Source organism: Ursus maritimus, unplaced genomic scaffold (assembly GCF_017311325.1).
Source record: "Ursus maritimus isolate PB19 unplaced genomic scaffold, ASM1731132v1 scaffold_1, whole genome shotgun sequence".
NCBI classification, from domain to species: domain Eukaryota; kingdom Metazoa; phylum Chordata; class Mammalia; order Carnivora; family Ursidae; genus Ursus; species Ursus maritimus.
In genome coordinates this window covers 23,063,935-23,084,576 of record NW_024423343.1, presented here as the reverse complement: position 1 = coordinate 23,084,576, position 20,642 = coordinate 23,063,935, and the positions used below count along the sequence as shown (strand labels likewise).

General features: G+C 33.3%; 1 protein-coding gene across 1 annotated transcript in view; it reads left to right on the top strand.

Annotated features, from left to right (window-relative positions):
* The window catches only part of SPAG16 (sperm associated antigen 16), a 943,910-nt gene that overhangs the window by 116,744 nt on the left and 806,524 nt on the right, over positions 1–20,642 (top strand). Inside the window, exon 10 of the mRNA XM_040641105.1 lies at positions 17,003–17,130. Within this exon, the coding sequence (XP_040497039.1) occupies positions 17,003–17,130 (128 nt within the window). The remainder of the gene's footprint in view (positions 1–17,002; positions 17,131–20,642) is intronic.

The window sequence follows — 20,642 nt, the reverse complement described above, 5'->3', positions numbered from 1 at the left end:
CAAACTGAGAAACTTTGGGAACCTCTGTCCCTTTCAGCAGTCAGTGTGCTTATTCCGCTATCATCTTTCTTTCTGTCCCCGTTCTTCATTGTTTGGTTGCTTCATTTCTACTTTGTCATTATATATTCCATTTATCCATTAGTCATTCATTCTCGTCCCACTTTTGTTTTAGTCCTGTATATAATAAAATACCACTTTCCCTTACTTTGCTGAAGAATTTCCAGTCATCTGTTGGCTGACTAAATCTCTACTAGATTCTTGAGGAGTATATAGGCACAGAATTCTCTCACTTCCTCTGTGTTTAAAATTGTTTTTCTACAGCCTTGATATTTAGAGGATGGTTTGGTTGCATTTTAAATTACTGGTTCCTACTTACTGTTATTGAACTTTTTCTTTTTTAACTTGCTGCAGCATTGATATCTGACTTTTTCTTTAATTCTTTTCAAGGGTAATGCCAGTACACTTTTTTTCTTTTCTAAGTTATTTAATATTTTTGCCTGGGGACCTTGAAGTTTTTGTTTTGTTTTTGTGTGCGTGTGTGTGTGTGTTTTGTTTTTGTTTTTGTTTTTTTGAGGTCTAATAGGTTTACTAGGATATGTGTCGGAATTGATATATATTCTGGGCTAATATTTCCCAATTCTCATTGGTCTCCTTTCAATATGTAGGTTTGAGCCTTTTGAAAATTTATGGAAAATTGTTTTGGATTTTAGTCTTAAATATTATTTTTGTTCCGTTGTTTCCTTTTACTTCTCTAGAGATATAGTTATGGAAATGTGATTCCTTCTTACCCGTCTTCCATTTCCCCTATATTCTTTAAATTTTGAACTACCTTCTTTCCCTCATTTTCATCCCCTTGGTTGTTTCTCGACCTTTCTTCAATGTTTCTTAATAAATATCATTTTGAATCTGTGTTCTCCTAGGTATCTTGTAATTTATTTCTTATTTCTGAGGTAATTTTATCCTTTTCTTCCATTTCTTTCTTGAGTTTGGTCAACTCTTTTTATATCTTTTTTTTTCATTTGTTTTTAACTTTCAAATTTCCAATTTAAGATGCTTTTCCCTCAAATGCTTCTTTGAATGTATTTAGTTCAGTTTTAAGTTGTGTCATCCAATTTTCTTTTGCTTCATGTTATTTATTTATTTATTTATTTATTTATTTTTAAAGATTTTATTTATTTATGTGACAGAGAGACAGCTAGCGAGAGAGGGAACACAGGCAGAGGGAGTAGGAGAGGAAGAAGCAGGCTCCCAGCGGAGGAGCCCGATGTGGGACTCGATTCCGGAACGCCGGGATCACGCCCTGAGCCGAAGGCAGACGCTTAACGACTGCGCTACCCAGGCGCCCCTCATGTTTGTTTTTTAGGGGGGAATTTTCCTCAGTTCAGATGTGACCAGTCTTTTTTATTTTCCTGATTTTTTGGTAATAATCCTGTATGGATTAATTTTTTTCCCTCTGTTCATTTTTGTTGATTTGGGGTTGTTTCCAAGATTTCTAATTCCTAATTCCACTAATGCCCTTTTCTATCTGTACATGAAAGCTGGTTTCTTTAGTGGATTTTTTTTTTTTTCAGATCATGGGTGGGGTTATGTGTCCAATATTTTGGTTCTCTTTGTATTGTAGGATCCTAAATTTTTTGACTTGCTTTTTTGTCTTTTCACTGTTCATTTGCCAGAGGCCACATCTCCTTGTTTTTGGCTTTCTCTTCCCAGAAACTTTGGCTTATGAAAACCACCACTTAATGTTGCATGTTTTTCTAATTCTGTCCCTTGAATCCCAATCCTCTCCATGGAAACAGTGTCTCTTTTTTACTCTCTTTTACTGTTTTTTGATGAAGGATGGACTCCATCTGAAGATGATTCTGCCTTATTAGCACCCCGCTTTCCTTGCAGTTTTTCTCAGCATGCTCTTGCTTTCTAGGAAGGTTTACAGCAGGGGAGAAGCCTAAGAAGTGGCTTGCTGGAATTTGGCTTTTTTGTCCTAATGACTTAAAGTTATTTTTAATTTTGAGAAGATTGTGCTGAAGCTTTGATTTTTGTGGGTTCTTGTTCTTTGTGCTCTTCTGTATTGTTTTGGAGGTGATATTGTGAGATACTCTGATGGGTATCATAAGTCTTTAAGTATTTGAGGTTTGTATTTTGAGAAAATGTGCAAAAATCTTAGAATTATTATATCTACCCAATGAATTGAAATTATTAATACCATGAGTGTCTCTTTTCGCTTGTCTTAGACTTTTGTATTAAAGTCTGCTTATATTATTTTAGCCAGGCCCAATTTCTTTTTGGTTTGCATGTATATGTATATTTTTTCGTTTTCACCATTTTTGTTTCCATATATTTTAGTTTTGTATCTTAAACAGCGTGTACTATACCTGAATTTTGCTTTTACTTTTGGTCTGACAGACTATTTATTTTGAATAGAGCATTTACTCTATTGACATTCAATGAATTAGATGATATATGGGGATATATTTTATTATCTGATTATTTTCTTTTTATTTGAGCCTCGTGTTTATATTCCTTTCTTTTTTCTTTATGGCCTTTTTTCCTAACTTGTTATTTCATTTTCTTTCTGTATATTAGCATGATAATTTAGTAGGTATGTTAGAAATTACTACCTGAATCTTTTGTTCATCAGATTTTAATACAAATTAATACTTTACATTTTCCCATGATCGTAGAATTTTATTCAGCCCTCTTACATTTTTACTATTTTACTTTGTCACGTATTTTCATTCGTTATATATTTTAACTCTGTAAGACTTCATTATTATTAATACAGCCTATTTTCTTTTAGATATGGTTAAATATTTGCCTATGTCATTTCTCATTATTATTTCATATATCCTTGAATTTCCATCTGAGATCATTTTCTTCCTAACTGAAGGTTTAAAAAAATTTCCTTAAATATAGACCAACTCATGAAAATTTCTCTCATTTAATTTTGTCTGAAAATGCTTTTATCTCCAATTTTAAAAGATAATTTAATTCCATAGCAAATGTTTTCTTTTATTCTCCAAATTTTTATTTCAATTCCATCTAGTTAACATACAGTACAATATTAGTTTGAGGTGTAGAATTTAGTGACTTATCACTCACATACATCACCTGGTGCTCATCACAAGTGCTGTCTTTAATACCCATCACCTATGTGACCCATCCTTCCCTCCCCTGCCCCCTCACCTCCCTTCCAATAGCCATCAGTTTGTTCTCTGTAGTTAAGATTCTGTTTCTTGGTTTGCCTCTCTTTTCTCCCCCATGTTCATTTTTTTGTTTCTTAAATTCCACATATGAGTGAAATCATATGGTATTTGTCTTTTTCTGACTGACTTATTGTGCTTAGCATTATACTCTCTAGCTCCATCTGCGTTGTTGCAGATGGTAAGATTTCATTCTTTTTTATGGTTGGGTAATACTCCATTATATGTATATACCACATCTTCTTTATCCATTCATCATTTGATGGACATTTGGATTCTTTCCATAATTTGGCTATTATTAATAATGCTGCTATAAATATTGGGTACATGTGGCCATTTGAATTAGTATTTTTGTATCCTTTGGGTAAATACCTAGTAGCCACTCTGGAAAACAGTATGGAGGTTCCTCAAAAAGTTAAAAATAGAACCACCCTATGATCAAGCAATTGCACCACTAGGTATTTATCAAATGAATAGTAAATATTTTCTTTTAGCACTTTTCAGATACTGTTCCATCATCATGGCTCTCCTTGTTCTGTCGAGAAGTTGATGGTAATTCTTACTATATCTCTTTTCAGTACAATATATCTATATTTCCCTCTGGCTCCTTTTAAAGAATTTGATTTTCATCAGTTATATTATGGTATATGTACATATGGTTTTCTTGATGTTGCTTATCAGCTTGGAAAATTCTTAGCCATTATTTCTTCAACTATTGCTTCCTCACCATTTTCTCTCTATTCCTATCTGAGATACCATTTTACATTTTTGTAGATATTTTTCTTTTATTATTTTTTGTTTGTTTATTTGTTTTTCTGTATATTTAACCTCTTCCTTTGTCAGCCAGCTTGTTTCCTTTGGATCAGTTTCCCAGTTCACAAATTAACACCTACAACTGATTTTCTCCATTATCTGTGTTCCCTGTGGGTGAGTTCCTAATGTCCAGCATTTCTTTGGGGTTTTGGTTACATTGACTTGAGTTTTATATGCCTGTTTTTGTTTATTTGTCTTGTTTTTGCTTTTTGAGCATCAGACAATATTTCTTTAATAAAACAGAAGTCTGATTTGAGGTACAAGAATGATATTATCTTTTTCCAAAGAGTATTTATGCTGACATCTTACAGGCAGCTGTGCTGGGAACCTTTTCAATTGCATTATTACCTTATTCCAATAGTAATTGAAATTATTCTAGGTTTAGCTCTAGTCTTTGGAATGTCAAGTCTATTTCTAATTTCCTCTCATTCCTCAGAGTCTCAATCCAAAGCCTGGAGTATTTACCAGAACCCATACGTGGGGCTCTTAGCTACAGTTTGGTCCTTTTTGTCTCAGTCTTTTAGCCTTCTTTATCAAAATTATCTGAAGCCAAAGCTTCAGGAGGAAACAAACTCCAAATCCCAGGCTAACCTCCATGTGTGTCTCTCTTCTCTTAGATCTTGACTCCATTATTCTTCGCTACATGGTTAAATTCTCTGATGCTTTCAAATACATTTCCTAAAAAAAATATTTTTACCATATTTAGTTGCTTTCAGCAGGAGGCTCGTTCCATATAACCTTGTTCGTCATTACTGAAACTCTTTTCTGCTTTTAGGAGAAATATTTATAAGCTTAAATTTTTATGTTTATATACAGAATATACTACCTATCAGATAATTTAAAATGGAATATTTTTGTTGAGAAATGTGATGTAATTTCTTAGATCATATTTTTGCCCAGAAATTTCAGTGCCTCCAGTGTCTGTAAAAGCTAATTATTTTATCTTTTCTTCCTGTTTCTTCATGGTCTTCTGCCATTAGCTTCCCAGCCTCTCCATTCTTGACCTCCTTCTACCTTCCATTTATGTTTCCCCCTACATTTGGGTTTCTCATTCCTGTACTCTGTCTCTAAAAATACCTGCAGAACTAGGTTTTGATTTTTCCAAGAGCACAAATTCTATTTTAGATTAATGCATATTGTTTGCTACCATCTTATTCAAATAGTTTTTTCTATCTATAAGACTGTAATTCCCTTGAGCTTGAAATTAATAAGTCTATATCCCTAAAACAAGCCTAATCATCATGTCAGGATAGATCCATACCTGGAACCCTCTTCCTTCCTAGCTGTCTCACTATGCTGAAAATCATCTGGCTGTAGATAAGTGTGTTTCACACTTGTGTGTGCCTGCTAATGTTGCAGGGATACTCAAACAGGAATGAAATAACCTTTGGCAAAGTGATTAAGGTCATATTGACCAGAAGACAAAGGTTTGAAATCATTAAAACACAGATTATCTTGAATTATTGCTACCTAATCTTTGACTTTGTTGCGAATGCATAGTAAATTTGGCCTATGTTTGTATTGCTGGAAGTCAAAAGATAGAAGTTATGTCAGAATCTCTGAAAGGTATTACTAAAATATAAATGTATAATGGCTTTAAAAATCATATTAATGTGGTGTTACTGTTGGTCACTGTAAATCAGCAGATGCATTTTTTTGCAGTCACTAAATCTTTAAAATTCATTATCATGCCAGGTGCAAAAATGAATCATGTCTGCAGTTAGTCTCATATAGGATTTACCACCTAGTGACTGAATTAGGGAAATAAAATTTCTAGGTAAGTCCGTGCGCAACAATATGAATTATAAAGTTATTTTTATATCATTTCTACCTTCTAGAAATATATTGGCTATGTTTCACGAATGAGATATGAACAATACATCGGCTTTTGAGAAGGCCATTTTTTCACTAAATGGGCATTTACAGAGTGCTGTTATGTGTAAGATTCTATGCTAGAGAGACAGAAGTGAATCATGTGCCATGCTTGTCTTCTGATAACCTCATAGTTGGATGGAAGGACTGTGCAATGACACAATAACAATATTGTCCAATGAGTACGTCTACATTGATAACATGTGCAGCACAAAGAAATGTGTAACGTGACATAGCTGTATATTTAGGGAAGCATAGAAGGTGAAGTTAGAGAGGCAGGCTGGGGTTATCTCCATGGATGACCTTGAACCAAAGGAGTTGCAACTTTACCCTGTGGACAGTAGGGAGTCATTGATGGTAATACATAGATGAATGATATATGATTTTATATGTCTTTTAATAATGCCATTTTGTGTGGGAGTTTCCTTAATTTGAGAGACATGTGAGAGGATGCAGGAGTCTCTTATGGTCAGTGATGGAGACTTATACTAAGAAAGGAACAAGAAAATATGGAAGAAGGAATGAATTTTTAAAATGTGGTTCAACAAATGTTAGAATGATGCCAAATTTCAGGCTTGCAAGTGAAAAGTATTGCCATTAATCCTGACCATGAATTCAAAAGTAAAACTGATTTAAATGAAGGAAGAAAAAATGTTTAGTGCCGGACAGTGAGGCATCTATAGAACATCTAGGTAGAGTTAGATGAAGCTAGCAAACACATTATGGTAAACCTCAGGAATGGACAAAAATGCTACAGGATTAGGTGTGGAATGAGAAAAGAGAAGGGTGGTATGGACTTTGGAGGAACTCAGTGTTTAAAGGGTAGGTCTACATATGTAGCCTTCTGCTGACTAAACTAAATTCAGTGACAGTGCCTGGAGAGGCCAGATAATTTGATGGCTGACATTAGATCATCTGTCATAAATGAGGCTTTGGTAAATGTTGAAAAGGTTTTTAAAATTTTAGATTCTGTTTGTTGTAAAGTGTTGATAGTGAGATCCATAACAAATGAATAAGAGGCAAGGGCATTCTGTGGTGCAGATTTTAATAGATCGACTTGTTAATCCTACACTACACTATCCAATGGCATATCTAAAGAATTGATAGACTTGGGGATGGCTTATGGAATTCCTAGAGTCAAAGGCAGAATTTTGCATCAAACAATACATCCAACTGTGCAGCTAGTATGTGGAATTAATTTCAGCTGGACAGATTATATTCAGCCATTTATAATTGACACCCATAGCCATAAAAGAGCCTCGGTACAATTCCTAGAAATTGACTGGCATCCCATTCTAGGCCTTTCTTAGAAGGTGGATACTAAATAAAACCCGGATTATATGTGAGGGAGATAACTTGTTAGGTGGGGTTATGTATCAGGAGTCTAATAAAGATTAAAAAAAACAAATGAGTACGCCTAATTAATTGATTTGAATTATTTTCTTAATGCCTGGCTTTTGAATGTCTGATCGTGCTCTCCATAGTCACAACTGCAACCTTATTTAAAATTCAGTGATAACAAGGATCATTGAAACATATATTAACAAAAAGAAGATAAATATTGTAGAAGATCATATTAATTGCAAGAACCTTGAGTAACTTAGAATGGAAGTTAGTTATTTTACTGTGGAGCCTCGTAATGTTATAAGCCACCAAACCACAAGCAGATTATCCTTGTAGAAATCCATAGACAGTGAAAAGATAGCTAAGATAATATCACTTTAGGCGCAAGCTTGCATTTATATCTGAACATGTAAAACAAACTGATGCCCATCAGTTGGGGCAGAAGTATTAGACATGCCTCCTTACCTGCTAATGCAAATAACTTTAGCTTTCTACAACAAAATTTTACATTGCCTTTGAGGAATGGAAGCAGATAAAACTAGAGAGATGTCAGTAATTATCCATACCTTCTATCCACAAAACAAATTGGAAAACTCTTGACATTTACTCAGATAAATGCCATCAGTCCAATTGGCGAAAGTATGATTTAGTCATCTATTGAAAACAGAGCCACTATTTTCAGAAGTTGCTCTGTTTATTGACATTTGCATAAAGCATCGTCTAGCACTGTTTCAGTGTCTGGCACTGTCAGAAGTGGCCACTGGTGTCATCATTATGGTGCACTTTTCTTAACCTTCGTGTGCTTTGTGCTACCTGTCTCTCCATTTCTTTCACCTCCCTTTGAATGTTTTTGAATTTGCAGCACTTTTATGTGATTATAACAGTGTTAAACAAAAGTTATAATTTATTGTCTAGGAATATTTTACATGTGATATTATTGATGCTTTTTAGGTATTTGCATTATTGCATAACAAGCTTTATCAAAATGAAAAATTAGATGACAATATTTTTTATTAAATTATAATGATTAATTTAACAACATTAAAGTCAGGATAAGATAGCTAAGCTAAGTGTTGCAATTTCAATTACAAAAATGCATGCTTATTCTTCATTTTGGAAGCCCGCCAACTAGAGAATACATTAGGCAGTGAATGAAACTAGACAAGTCATTCAATTCAGCAATTTCTAGCTGGTCAGATATATCTTCAGGCAAATTTAACCTTTATAAGACTTATTCTTGGTCTGTGCTTCACAGAGATTACACAATTGTTTATTTTAAATGAAAATTATAGTGAAAGGGATATAATCTAAAAGTCATTGAAATTTCCATGTCTATCAATTTTAGTTTACATGAGGCTAAGTGAGGGGAATTATAAGGGGTTAGAAATTCTTCATTCATTTTCAAATAAAACTGTTAGTGGAGAATTGCCTCACTTTACAAACCCAAATAGATTATGTTCTTTACTGGCAAATGTCCAATTCATTAATTTTTGTCATCATTCAATTAACTGCTTATTTTTTTGTGTCAAATAGAATTTAAAATGATGTTATAACTATTTTCTTACAATAGTAAACTGACCTGTTTTAAAACTGTTGGGAAAATAAAAAGCTATATTTTAATAGCTACATATAAGCAATAACTAGATACTGTATGAATGACCTCATGACCTCCTTGAATCAGGCTTGGATTTTGATTAGCATCGTTTTTAGGCTCTTGGGGACTATGGGAGTTACCAGGATGGCTTCCAGAGAAATACAAGGATAAGAACCCAGCTGTGTTTGAAAATGCAGAAATGAATACAAAATAAAATAAACAGCATAAAGACTTAGCTACTATTAATATTCTGATACACTTTCTTCTAGTCCCACTTTATATGTATTGATATATCATACGTACGCTCTCTAAATCACATGGAAACTTTTCTATGTTTATAAATATTCTTTGTGAATACAATTATTAATAACTACATAGTATCATATCACCTGGATGCATGACATTCTGTAGTTCATTTTTATTAGAAGTTAGGTGTTTTAATTGCTTCATTATAATAAATAATGGTTCATAGATACCTTCATATATTTATATAACCTAGCACATTGGTTTGAATATTTTCTTAGAATATATTTTTAGAAAGAGACTTACTGATAGAAGGAATTTGGTAATTTTTAAATTATGTTTGATATATATGGCTAAATTTGAAAGTTTATATCAATTTATATTACTACTTGCAGTATGTAAGAGTAACTGCACCAATGCACTAATCTTATTTAAAAAATATAGTTTACCAATTTGCAAATGAATAACACCTCATTTGTTATTTTAATTAGTATTTAATTTTTAGTGAGACTGATGTTTACTGATTACTTTTTGGGTAACTTGTGTATCCATAATTTCTGTACATTTTTCTTCAAAGGAGTTTAGTTTTTATGATTGATTTTAAAATCTCTTTATATGTAATTATATTACTTTTACACACCAACATTTTTCTTGCATTTTTTTCATTTATTTTAGAAGTTTAAAAAACTGCTTAATCAAATGTAACTGTCTTCTACTTCACAATTTTTTCCTTAATGTTATGCTTAGAAAGGGCTTCCACATTCCCAGATCATATAAATATTTACTTGTATGTCCTTTCTGTGGATTTTATGATTTCTTTTTTGTTTTTTTTAACATTGAAATCTAGTCCATCTGGAGTTAATTTGGGAGCAGGAGAAGATGCAGTGTTCTACATTTTCTTCTCAAATAGTTTAACTAGTTTTCACAACAACTTTTATTGCATAATTCGTATTGAGTCTTTTCTGGAGACTTAGTCATCAAAAATGTAGACTTATACTCAAAGGAAGCCAACAACAGGGGATCTCACCAGAGACAAAGACCTGAATTGAAAACTACTATACTCCTGGGTAGAAGGTCCTAATGCAGAACCTTATTGGCATAGTTAAGATAATGTTCTTAACGGTGTTCTTAATAGATTTAGTTGTGGTATTTTGAGGCCTATACACAGATTAGAAACAGCAGGAAATGGGGATTAAGAAAAGAACAGGAATTAGCATAATTATTATAGTTAGAAGACAGAAAAACTAAAAAGTAGACAAAGTTGTATTACTCAGTGGTAGTGTTTGTAATGATTACCATGTTATTAAAAAGAAAAGATGTTATGATCTTTACACTGTTCTAATTTGATATGGGTCAAAGTAAAGAAGGACTGAGTGATAGCTTTAACATACATTAAAACTATTTTGGTTGATATAGTCACATAGAGTAGAAACTTTAGGGGTGCCTGGGTGACTCAGTTGGTTAGGCATCTGTCTTCGGCTCAGGTTGCAATCCTGGGATTCTGGATCGAACCCTGCATCGGGCTCCCTGCTCAGCAAGTGCACCTACATCTCCCTCTCCCTCTGCCGCTCCCCCTGCTTGTGCTCTCTCTCTGTCAGATAAATTAAAAAAAAAAAAAAAGAATTATAAAAAAAAAGAAAAAGAAACTTTAAAGAATAATTAGAAACTTAGGATATTAGATAAAAACATGCTTAAGTACATGTGAAAACAGCATTTTGCAAGTATAATCCTTCTCCCCACAGTCTAAGGCCGCAATAATACAAATATAAAGGTCAAGAAATTGAACAAATCCCTGAGTAAGGAAGGTTTTCCCTGACTCACTTCCATTTTCATACTTAGACTGTGAATGTCAATTACCTCAATGAAGTCTTGCTGATAATGTCAGCTGTCAGTCATTACTAGTTGGTAATGTGTGAAGTTTGTCAGCAGGCATGGAGTACTTGAGTGATAAATGAAATAATGAGGGTACAGAAACCTGAACAAAACTTTTCCATTTCTGGTAAATGCCTCTCCACATGGGGATTTAAAACAAGAAGAGAAAAAAAATACAGTAAAATCTGTTTTAATGTGGTGTTTATTCACTGCAGAGTCTATCTTAAAATATTCATCTTTTACCTTTAAATTTTTAAAAAAATTAATGTAAATGGCTGATGAGTAATCATAATCATTTCCCAACTGTATTTGTCAATGTAAACAGCATTAGCTACTGCAAGAGATAAGATGCAAATCCAAAGCCCTTTCATAACAAAGGTTCATTCTTAACTTGTGGATGGTGTGACTCTGTGGCTTTCCTCCATTCAGTGATGCAGGGATGTGGGCAGCCATCCGTCATCTACACCATCTGTCATCTACATGGCTCTCCAAAGTCATTGTGGCAGGAGGAGAAAAATGGTCAACTACGTCAGGATGTTTAAAGGCTAGGACTGGAAGTGGCTTACATCATTTCTGCTCATATCCTGTTTCAAAACCCAATCACTTTAACTTAATTTAATTGCAAGGGAAGCAGGGAAATGCAGAAGAGCTTTCAATAGTCTCTGCTACACCTATCAAAATTGGTTTATTTAGTCATTTGAATCTAGGTTTTTAACTGTGTCATATCCAGGTAAGTGATTGTTTGAAAATTCTTGGTACAGGGACACTTGGGTGGTTCAATCAGTTGAGCATCAGGCTCTTGATTTCAGTTAAAGTTATGATCTCAGGGTCTTGGGCTCAAGCCCCCTGCTTGGGCTGCTCCCTCAGTGGAGAGTCTGCATGTCCTTCTCCTTCCTCTTCTGCTGCTCCTCTTTCTCTGTCTCTCTCAAATAAATAAATAAAATCTTTTTTAAAAAAGGAAAATACTAAGTACAAATTAAAGAATGTTTCATACGTGTAGGACTAGTTTCCTTATATACATTATTTTATTTGAAAATTTCAGAAAAAAAATACATGCTTATGGTAAAATATTCAAACAGTAAAGAAAGACATAATATTAAAAATAAATGGTTCTCTTCCCTTTGTTCTGATCTCCATTTACATCATCCATTGGTGACCACTGTTAGGTTTCTCTCTCTCTAAAAATGTTTTATACATATATTAGTGCTTACCTATGTAGATCTTTTTTATAAAAAGGGGATGATTTTATTTATATGCTATTGTGTACATTTCTTTTTAAGTTAATAATCTGTCAAAGAGCTAATTCTCTATAAATACATATAAATTTAGAGTGATAGTCAAAATATTTAACAACCATTATAACATGGGCACTGATCAATCAGAATGGATGCTGGATGTAGAAAGGTCCTGGAGGCTCAGGTGTGCTAGCAATTACTTTAATTAGGGCATGATGGTGAAAAAGTTGGGGCAAGGGTTATTACCCAAAGAAGAGGCTAGGGCTGGTGGAAGGAGAGAAGCATGGAGGACATGCTCAGGGTTTCAGTTGTTTCCAAGTGGTATGAATATCTTTCAGTATTTTAATTATCAGCAAGGCCATACTGGTGCACTAGGGTTATATCAGTCCATGGAACATCTATATTAAATAATATCCTGCTTTATATCTCCGAATAAAGTATATTTTTATTTCTTTAGACTTAATACTTTTCTTATTACTGTTCTATTAGGTATTTTATACCTTGTTGCTAGATTTAATGGGATATTTTTCTAGTGTATCTTCTGTTCATTCATTCATTGCATATATGAAGTTTACTAAATTTTATAATTTGTACAACTTTTGTAGTAATATGGCCTCATTACAGTTCCTTTTCCCTTTTGGCTTCATACACATTATCTATCTACCTACCTATCTTTATCTATCACCATCATCTATCAGTACAATGACAGTATCTGCAATTAATGAAATTAATTGCATATCTACTTCATTCCAATAGATTTATTGCTTAATTTTTCACTTTAGGATCTTCTACATATTTCTACTCTAGCTTTTCTCAATAATGCAGTTTTTCATTTATGTTGTTCCTTCGCGAGACTGTGAGTCCTTCAATGGAAGGACTGGAAGTGGCTTACATCATTTCTGCTCAGTCCTTCAATGGAAGGAGTGTATTCCACTTGTGTTTTTGGTCTGGTAACTAACATACCAGCTACAGATACAGAATAAACATTCAAATGTTGAGTCAGTAATCTTGAACTTCAGGTTCAAAATTGGTCTGGGTGTTAGATCAATGGTAAGCAAAGAACAAGATAGAGAAGCAGACATGAGTTGAATGGCATAGATACAGAGCCTGGAAGATGCCTGGGTACCTAAGATACTCCTGTGGAAGGAGGCCAAGTAGATAGTTTGGCTTTCTAATCAGGATAGATTCAGGCGATGCCTAACTGATACATCACTGAAATAGCAAGAGATTACCCATCAGGTTTTTCATCCTTTGAATATAAGCAGGGAGACAATATTTGATTCCTACTGGCTGGCCAGTGAAGCAAGAGTGCCTTTTATTATTGATCCTGGGACAAACAGAGATAATCAACAGTTAACTAGATATGGGACTGGGATTCTGACAGGTGGGATCATACTAAAATCTGCCTTAATATCCCAGGAGAATATTAAACCTGAAATTTGAGTTGGATAAAATATTTTATAATGAATAGAATATAATTCATAATGAATTTATTAACTGGTTGAAATTAACATATACCACCAATTGAAGCAATAATAAAAATATCCACAGAAATAGCTAATGATTATTAAGGATTTATTAGATGCCAAGCATGTGATTATCACCTTATAGAGATTATCTCACTTTATCCCCACAGCAGCCTATTAATCAGGTGTGATTTTTGGTTGTATTTTACAGATGGGAAAATGCATCCTAAAAAGTTCATTAACTAGCTTGACTAAATTCACATACTAGTACGTGGCAGATCTCAGTCCTTAGGGAAAGCCAGGATAATTCAGTCCTGACTTTTTTTTTTTAAGATTTTATTTATTTATTTGACTGAGAGAGATAACCAGCGAGAGAGGGAACACAGCAGGGGAGTGGGAGAGGAAGAAGCAGGCTCCCAGTGGAGCATGGAGCCCGATGTGGGGCTCGATCCCAGGACCCTGGGATCACGCCCTGAGCTGAAGGCCGATGCTTAATGACTGAGCCAACCAGGTGCCCCTCAGTCCTGACTTTTATTTCACATGCAGAACTTTTAAAATAAATACCAACGTCAGAGCCTTACCCTGGGAAATTATTACTTAATTGGGCTGGGTTGGGATCCAGTAATATTGGTACTTTTAAAGAAGCTGCCTGATGATTTCAACTGGTAGGCAGAGTAAAGAACCACTGACCTATCAAAGCATATTATTGAGAGCTTAGTTTTGCCCTCCAGTTGTACCTTGTCAATACAGAGAAATGATAATGGTATGTAGCTTGAAAGAATAGTTTTAAAATTTATTTTACTCCCTCGATTGCCTATGCACAGTCCTTATTTATGTATGCTGCATTTGCCTCACTGATCCTGCCTGCCCATTTATTTGCTTTTGTTTCCTGGAACATTTCAGTATACATGCTCGGCAATGGAAGGGGTCTTACATTTTGCCTCTGCAAGTGCATTTATGTTTAGATGGGATTTCTGTTTTTAGGCCTTTGCTGCTCTTATAAATCTTCCTTTAAATAGTTGTTCAGTTATTATTATATTTTCCTATATTCTTCTCAGCTACACCAAAGAGGCTGTAGCTGATTTGGTTTTATTAAGCTTGGTTGATTAGATTTTATTAAATGTCTCATTGTTTTAGTTTTATATGATGATTGGTTTAATAGTGCTTGTAAAAATTGCTGTGGAAAATAAGTTTATGGTTCTAGATTTTTCCCTGTAGTCAAAAAATTATATAAGACTGGATTCTGATTCACCTTGCTACATTTTCTGGCATAATAGTTTACCCTCTTTCCGTTTCCAACCCAAGCAACGTTATTAAAATGAATTAGCACAATGATAGTAAAATGGACAAAAGGCTTAAACATATGGTTCAGAAAAGATGAAGTAAAAAAAGAAAAAAGAAACACAAAAATTAAACCTAATCAATTAATTTAAGAAATGTCAGTATTATACCATTTTTATATGAATTAGCAACAATTTTCCCTAAGACATTTTACCCTATAGATATAATATAATTTATATGTTTATCATTTTTATTGTCTATGGTGTCCTCATGCTAGAATGCAATCTCCATAAGGAAGGGAATTTTGTCTATTTTGTTCAAAAACATAAGAGCTAAAACCAGTGCCTGTCATGATATAGACCCTCAATGATAAGTATTAGTCAAAGAAATAGTTTACTGAATGTATTATTTTATTTTAGTTATTTTTTTTGTTTCAAGTTTTTATTTAAATTCTAGTTAGTTAACATATAGTATAATATGAGTTTCAGGAGTAGGATTTAGTGATTCATCACTTAAATACAACACCCAGTGCTCATCATCACAAGTGCCCTCCTTAATACCCATCACCCATTTAACCCATTCCTGAATGTATTATTTTAGATGTAAGTGTGTATATGTATGTGTGTATAGCATTAACAAAGTTGTGGTGAATTGCACACAGTATTATATGACAGGCAGTATACAAATTCATATAACATTTCCAAAGAGCAATCTATGAAGAATAATCATGCTTTTTTGTTAAGTATTTTATTCAAATTATTTATTTACACTTTTAGAATTGTGCTTTAAGGATTTAGTCAGTGAAGTGCAGATTTATAGACAGAAAAGTCTGTTCATAGCATGATAATCATAAGGAAAACAAAAATAACTTAATATTAAATAAAATATGGCATTTATTCTTTCAAAATAGACTAAATAGAGTGAAAATGTAGTGGTAAAATGTTAAATGAAAAATGGAGGGTGGATACTTGAATATGGTCTCAATTTTATAAAAATGAAGGGACATACTATTACATCAAAGTGCTAAGTAATTATATCTGTGTGGTGAAAATAAGATTTCTTTTAATTTTTTTCTTTGTGGTATATGGAATGCATGATATTTCTATATGAATATGTATTACTTTGTTAATCAGAAAAATACTTCATTCATAAAAATTGGTTTTATCATTTTCCAACTCTAATATAACTTCCATAAGGGCAAGACTTTTTATCTGCTTTGTTCATTGGTGGATTCCCCATGCCTAGAATAATGTTTGGGGTAAAGTAGCACTTATAAATATTTTTTGAATAAATGAATGAGTATATTCAATAAATGAATGAGGGAGTACCTCCCTCTTTAAAGGCAGTTTTAAAGCATTAATTATAAGTGGATCGATTACTTCCTTCTTTTGTAGAGTTGAGCACTTCATCCATCAATTATTAAGTGTTAATTAAGTTCCTGTTTATAGCATATTTTCCTTCTCCTGCTACTTTCTCATGGACTAAGAATGCTCTTTGATCTCCAGTTACAATTGCTTGGCAGGTGTAGATTCTCCTGTATGTCAGATTTAAAATAATTGTGACAGAAATATTTTACCTTTAGTAATGCCTTTAAATTAGCCTTGTGTCTTCAGGTTTAAGAAGAAAACCATAATTAATCCAATAACTTATGTTATTATTCTGTTTCCCAATGAAACAGAATTTTGGCTCACCATTTATAGAGGACAAAAGGAGTATAAGAATAATCACAGATTTTGCTGACATTCCTGTTGGGTATAGAAACTTATTGAAAACGGACAATTGACCAATATTATAAGACAACACTATATTGTACTTCCTTGTAATTTAATAGGGGATGTTTTAAAATAATTTTTCCATGTAGTATGCAGTTTAGACTTATGCAAATAGATATGTGCCTTATTTAACATTTTATCTTTTTGGCATGCTTTCTCAAAACTAAAATAGGAAATGAAAGACTTAAGGTAACTCCTGAGGGAATATAATAGTAATGTTTATGTTTTAATTTAATATTAAATAAGTTGGTATCAATGTGTACAGCAATATGGCTATTTTACACATAGCTCTTGCTTTTACTTTTTCTTCTAGGATTCAGAATTTCCCACAAATATGCAACGAAATCCAAACCTGTATTTATGTAAAGAAAATATTGGTCCAGCAAAATTTGACTACAAGCTGAATAACATTTTTAGACTTCATGAACTTCCAGTGAGCTGGTAGGATTCTTGATATGTTTTATTAATGCCTTTGAGATTTTATTGTCATGTCTAAATTGTGTTGCACTTACAGCCATTCATGGTTGAGGTGGTTTGCTCTTAGCCTATTTCTAAATTGCTACTCCTAACAGCAAAAGAATCTGCTTATAGCTGCTGCAAGAATCTTAAAACTAATTGGTTTAGGCACTTGGTGGCAGTACAGACTAAGTGCACTATTGTGCATATTTATTGTAGAGGTTGTAGTTTAGACTTAAAATAAAGCACAGATCGTTTCTAGAGAGGTTTGTAGGATTTCTTTTAAAGATGGGATTTCAGCAACTATGCATTTCATTTGCTTACTTTACTTAAAATTTTACCAATGTATATTTTTTCATTAACAAATCATTTATTTTGTTTGTTTTGAGAACTATAGTTTCATGAACCATAATCACATCAGTTTAAAGACAAAACCTATTACTTGATATTTATTAAAATGCATTATTTTATAAATCTGCATATTTGTATTCATAGGAAACTTATTTTAAGTCTTATAAACTTTTACTAGTATTCAGTTTTCAAGAAAAATATTAATATAGACAGTCTGTATGTGTATATATATGTACACATATATGTGTATATATGTGTATATATATATGTTCTGTGGTATAGTAAAATTTTAGTATGTAGCTTTTATATATGATCATGGATATATCATTTTGGTAAGTTTAGGTAAGTAATATTATTTTCTTACATTTTTTCATATATTCCCAAGTTTATGTCATCGATCTTCAAGAAATTTTAGAGTTGTAAATAATATGTGGCAAACAGTGCAGTTGCTCCTATTGTATTTAACGAGGACAAATGTCTCAGAACAAAATGTTAACCAACTCTAATAATTTACATACATTAACCCGTGGTATTTTTTTTTCTTTTGCAAAGCTTTCTCTGCTCCCAATGACTGGGTGTGTTATTTATTTTCTAAATCCTATGTGTTTGATTATTTCCATGTAGCAATAATATTTATTGTCTATGGAGTGTTCCTTAAGAGTACAGCAGATATGATCTTATCTGCCCGGATCAAAACCAGTAAGTTAACGAATTGAAAGGGTCTGTTAGTAAAGGAAACCATAAAAATGACGCATTCATACCTTAAGTATTCTACTTTGACTTAAAACTGTGCATTTGCCTTCCCATGCCAGTCTTTTGATGTAAGGCCATGGCTTTTTCTTTGATTAAGTGACTGTTGATTGGAATTCTACACCATATTTCTTGCATAAGCTATACCACTAATGTATCATTTACAGTTTCAATTTTGTGATTTCCTTAATCTGGAACAAGAATTTAAGACACTGCGAAGATGATCCTCTCACCTTTCCGTAGCATTAATTTAATTTTCATTGACAGCAGTTCTCCTTATCACACTCCTATTTCACTGCACTGATGGATCTTTAATTATATTACAATAGCAAACACAACTGGCTTATAAGGAGGGTTAGTAACAAACTCCTTGGAACTCTCTGTAATCATGGAGCTTAGCTGGTAGGAGTAGCCTGTGCTGGTCTACCTGGGCATGGTCTGAGAGCTCTAAGCAGTCAAGGTGAAATGAGCACAACTAGTGTGTTTTACTGAGAAAATAAGAAATGCTGGTCAATCCAAAAATCAAGTGGAGGTTAAGGGAAAAATTTCTATTCGATGAAAATGAAGAGAAGATAAGGAGGGAAATATTTAACTTTTAGTAAAAGACAAAAATCTAGATTTCAGCTTTATTTCCAGCCTTTGGAAAGACAGCTGCCCTGGTAACTACTACTGCAACCTAGGGAATAATTTCTGTCACAATCTTCACTAGTTAGCCCATTAAGTGAGAAGACGAACATAATAAGTTAGGCTGTAAAAAACAACAACAACAACAACAACAAAACAATCAGTAGTAGAAAGAATAATCACTAATCTTCTAGAGTAACATACCTCAAAGGAAGATTAAGCTGTGACTTTGGGACAACTCATTTAATGAGCCTTTTCTTGCCTGTCTTCATTTCCAGTTTGTCTCAGTTGCTACTTCCTTATAACACCGTTTCTTTATTGTCACATGCTTGCTTCTCTCCCCACTATTTTTTTCTATTTCTTTCTCTATACTCTCATTTTATGCTACTAACCATTAACTAGCCATAATATAATATTCAGTTATAAATTTTTGGTGTTGCGCAAATAATTTCGTGTTCTCTATTAATTTTAAAACCAAATCACTCACTCCCTGACCCCACATACACACATACAAAGGTATGGTACTTTATGGTTCGGTAATAAAATGTTTATTGACCCCTTGATATGTTTCTTTAAGGAATAAAGAAAAGCTTTTGTTTTAAGTAACTATTTATTTGTTTTTGTTTGTCAGTTACCATCAACAAAAATTAAGTTCTTCCTCTGTGGTGTATAGATTTCTTAATCAAAATAACAACAATAATAATGATAATAAAAGAGTATCAGTAATAACAATAACTATCTATAAATGCTAGTATTCAGCTGGTTTATACATGCTTTCTTTAACCGTTGTATTTCTATAGGGCATTTATTATTTTCACACCTCTCTCTCTTTCTCTCTCTCTCTCTCACACACACACACACACACACACACACAAATGAGGCTCAGAGATTTTGAGAGTCATGGAGAAAGAATTTGTATCAGGTCTGGTTAATTCAAAAGCAAACCCCTAAACAGTGAATAAGCCATGCAATTATTTTAAAGAAAAATACTGAGGAAATAGTGTCTATTTTTACAGTCAGGCATACAAGTTTCCCAGTAACATACAACTATATAACATATGAGTTTGGCCAATATCCTTTTCCCCCCTGATAATTGCTTTAAACTTAAATATTAAAATTAATTAGATTGTGTTTATATGCAGAATTTGCTAATTATATGTTCTTTCCTTGGAAAAACCGATTTATTAAAATGTATTTTTACTGTTTTTCTAACAAGGTCAAAATAAAATAAATGCATATTAAATTTCAGATAATTTAAAAATTCTTAATGTCTTACTAGTTTGCATTTTTATAGAGTGCAATTTCATAGGTTGAAGAACCAGAAGGATTTAAATCAGATTAGTTAAGAGAGTTTTTAAGTTCTAATTTAGGTAGATGTCTTTTTCCTACTTTCACAGGATGGTTCCTTTCAGCATAGAAAATGTCCTTCAGTAACGCCTATTAGTTAAGAACACATTTTTTTTCTTGACCAGACACCCCCCCACCACACCTATGCTGTTTCCTCTGAAGCTGCTCTGCTCATTTTCACCAAAAGGGTTGGCAGCAGTGCTGATGGAACTAACAACCTCTACTTGTTCTTTCTGTTCTCCCCTCCAGTGGAGTTTCTTTTCTTCCCTCTGCCCTGAAACTACTTTGTCAGTGGGCTCTTTCAGTACCCACCACCAGTGCCACTTAACTGTTCTTGTTTTCTTTACCTCTAAGGTTCAGTCAGTACAACCTACCACGCCTGCTTTTCCACTCCTGACTCCCATTATTTGTATGGTCCTAGTTTT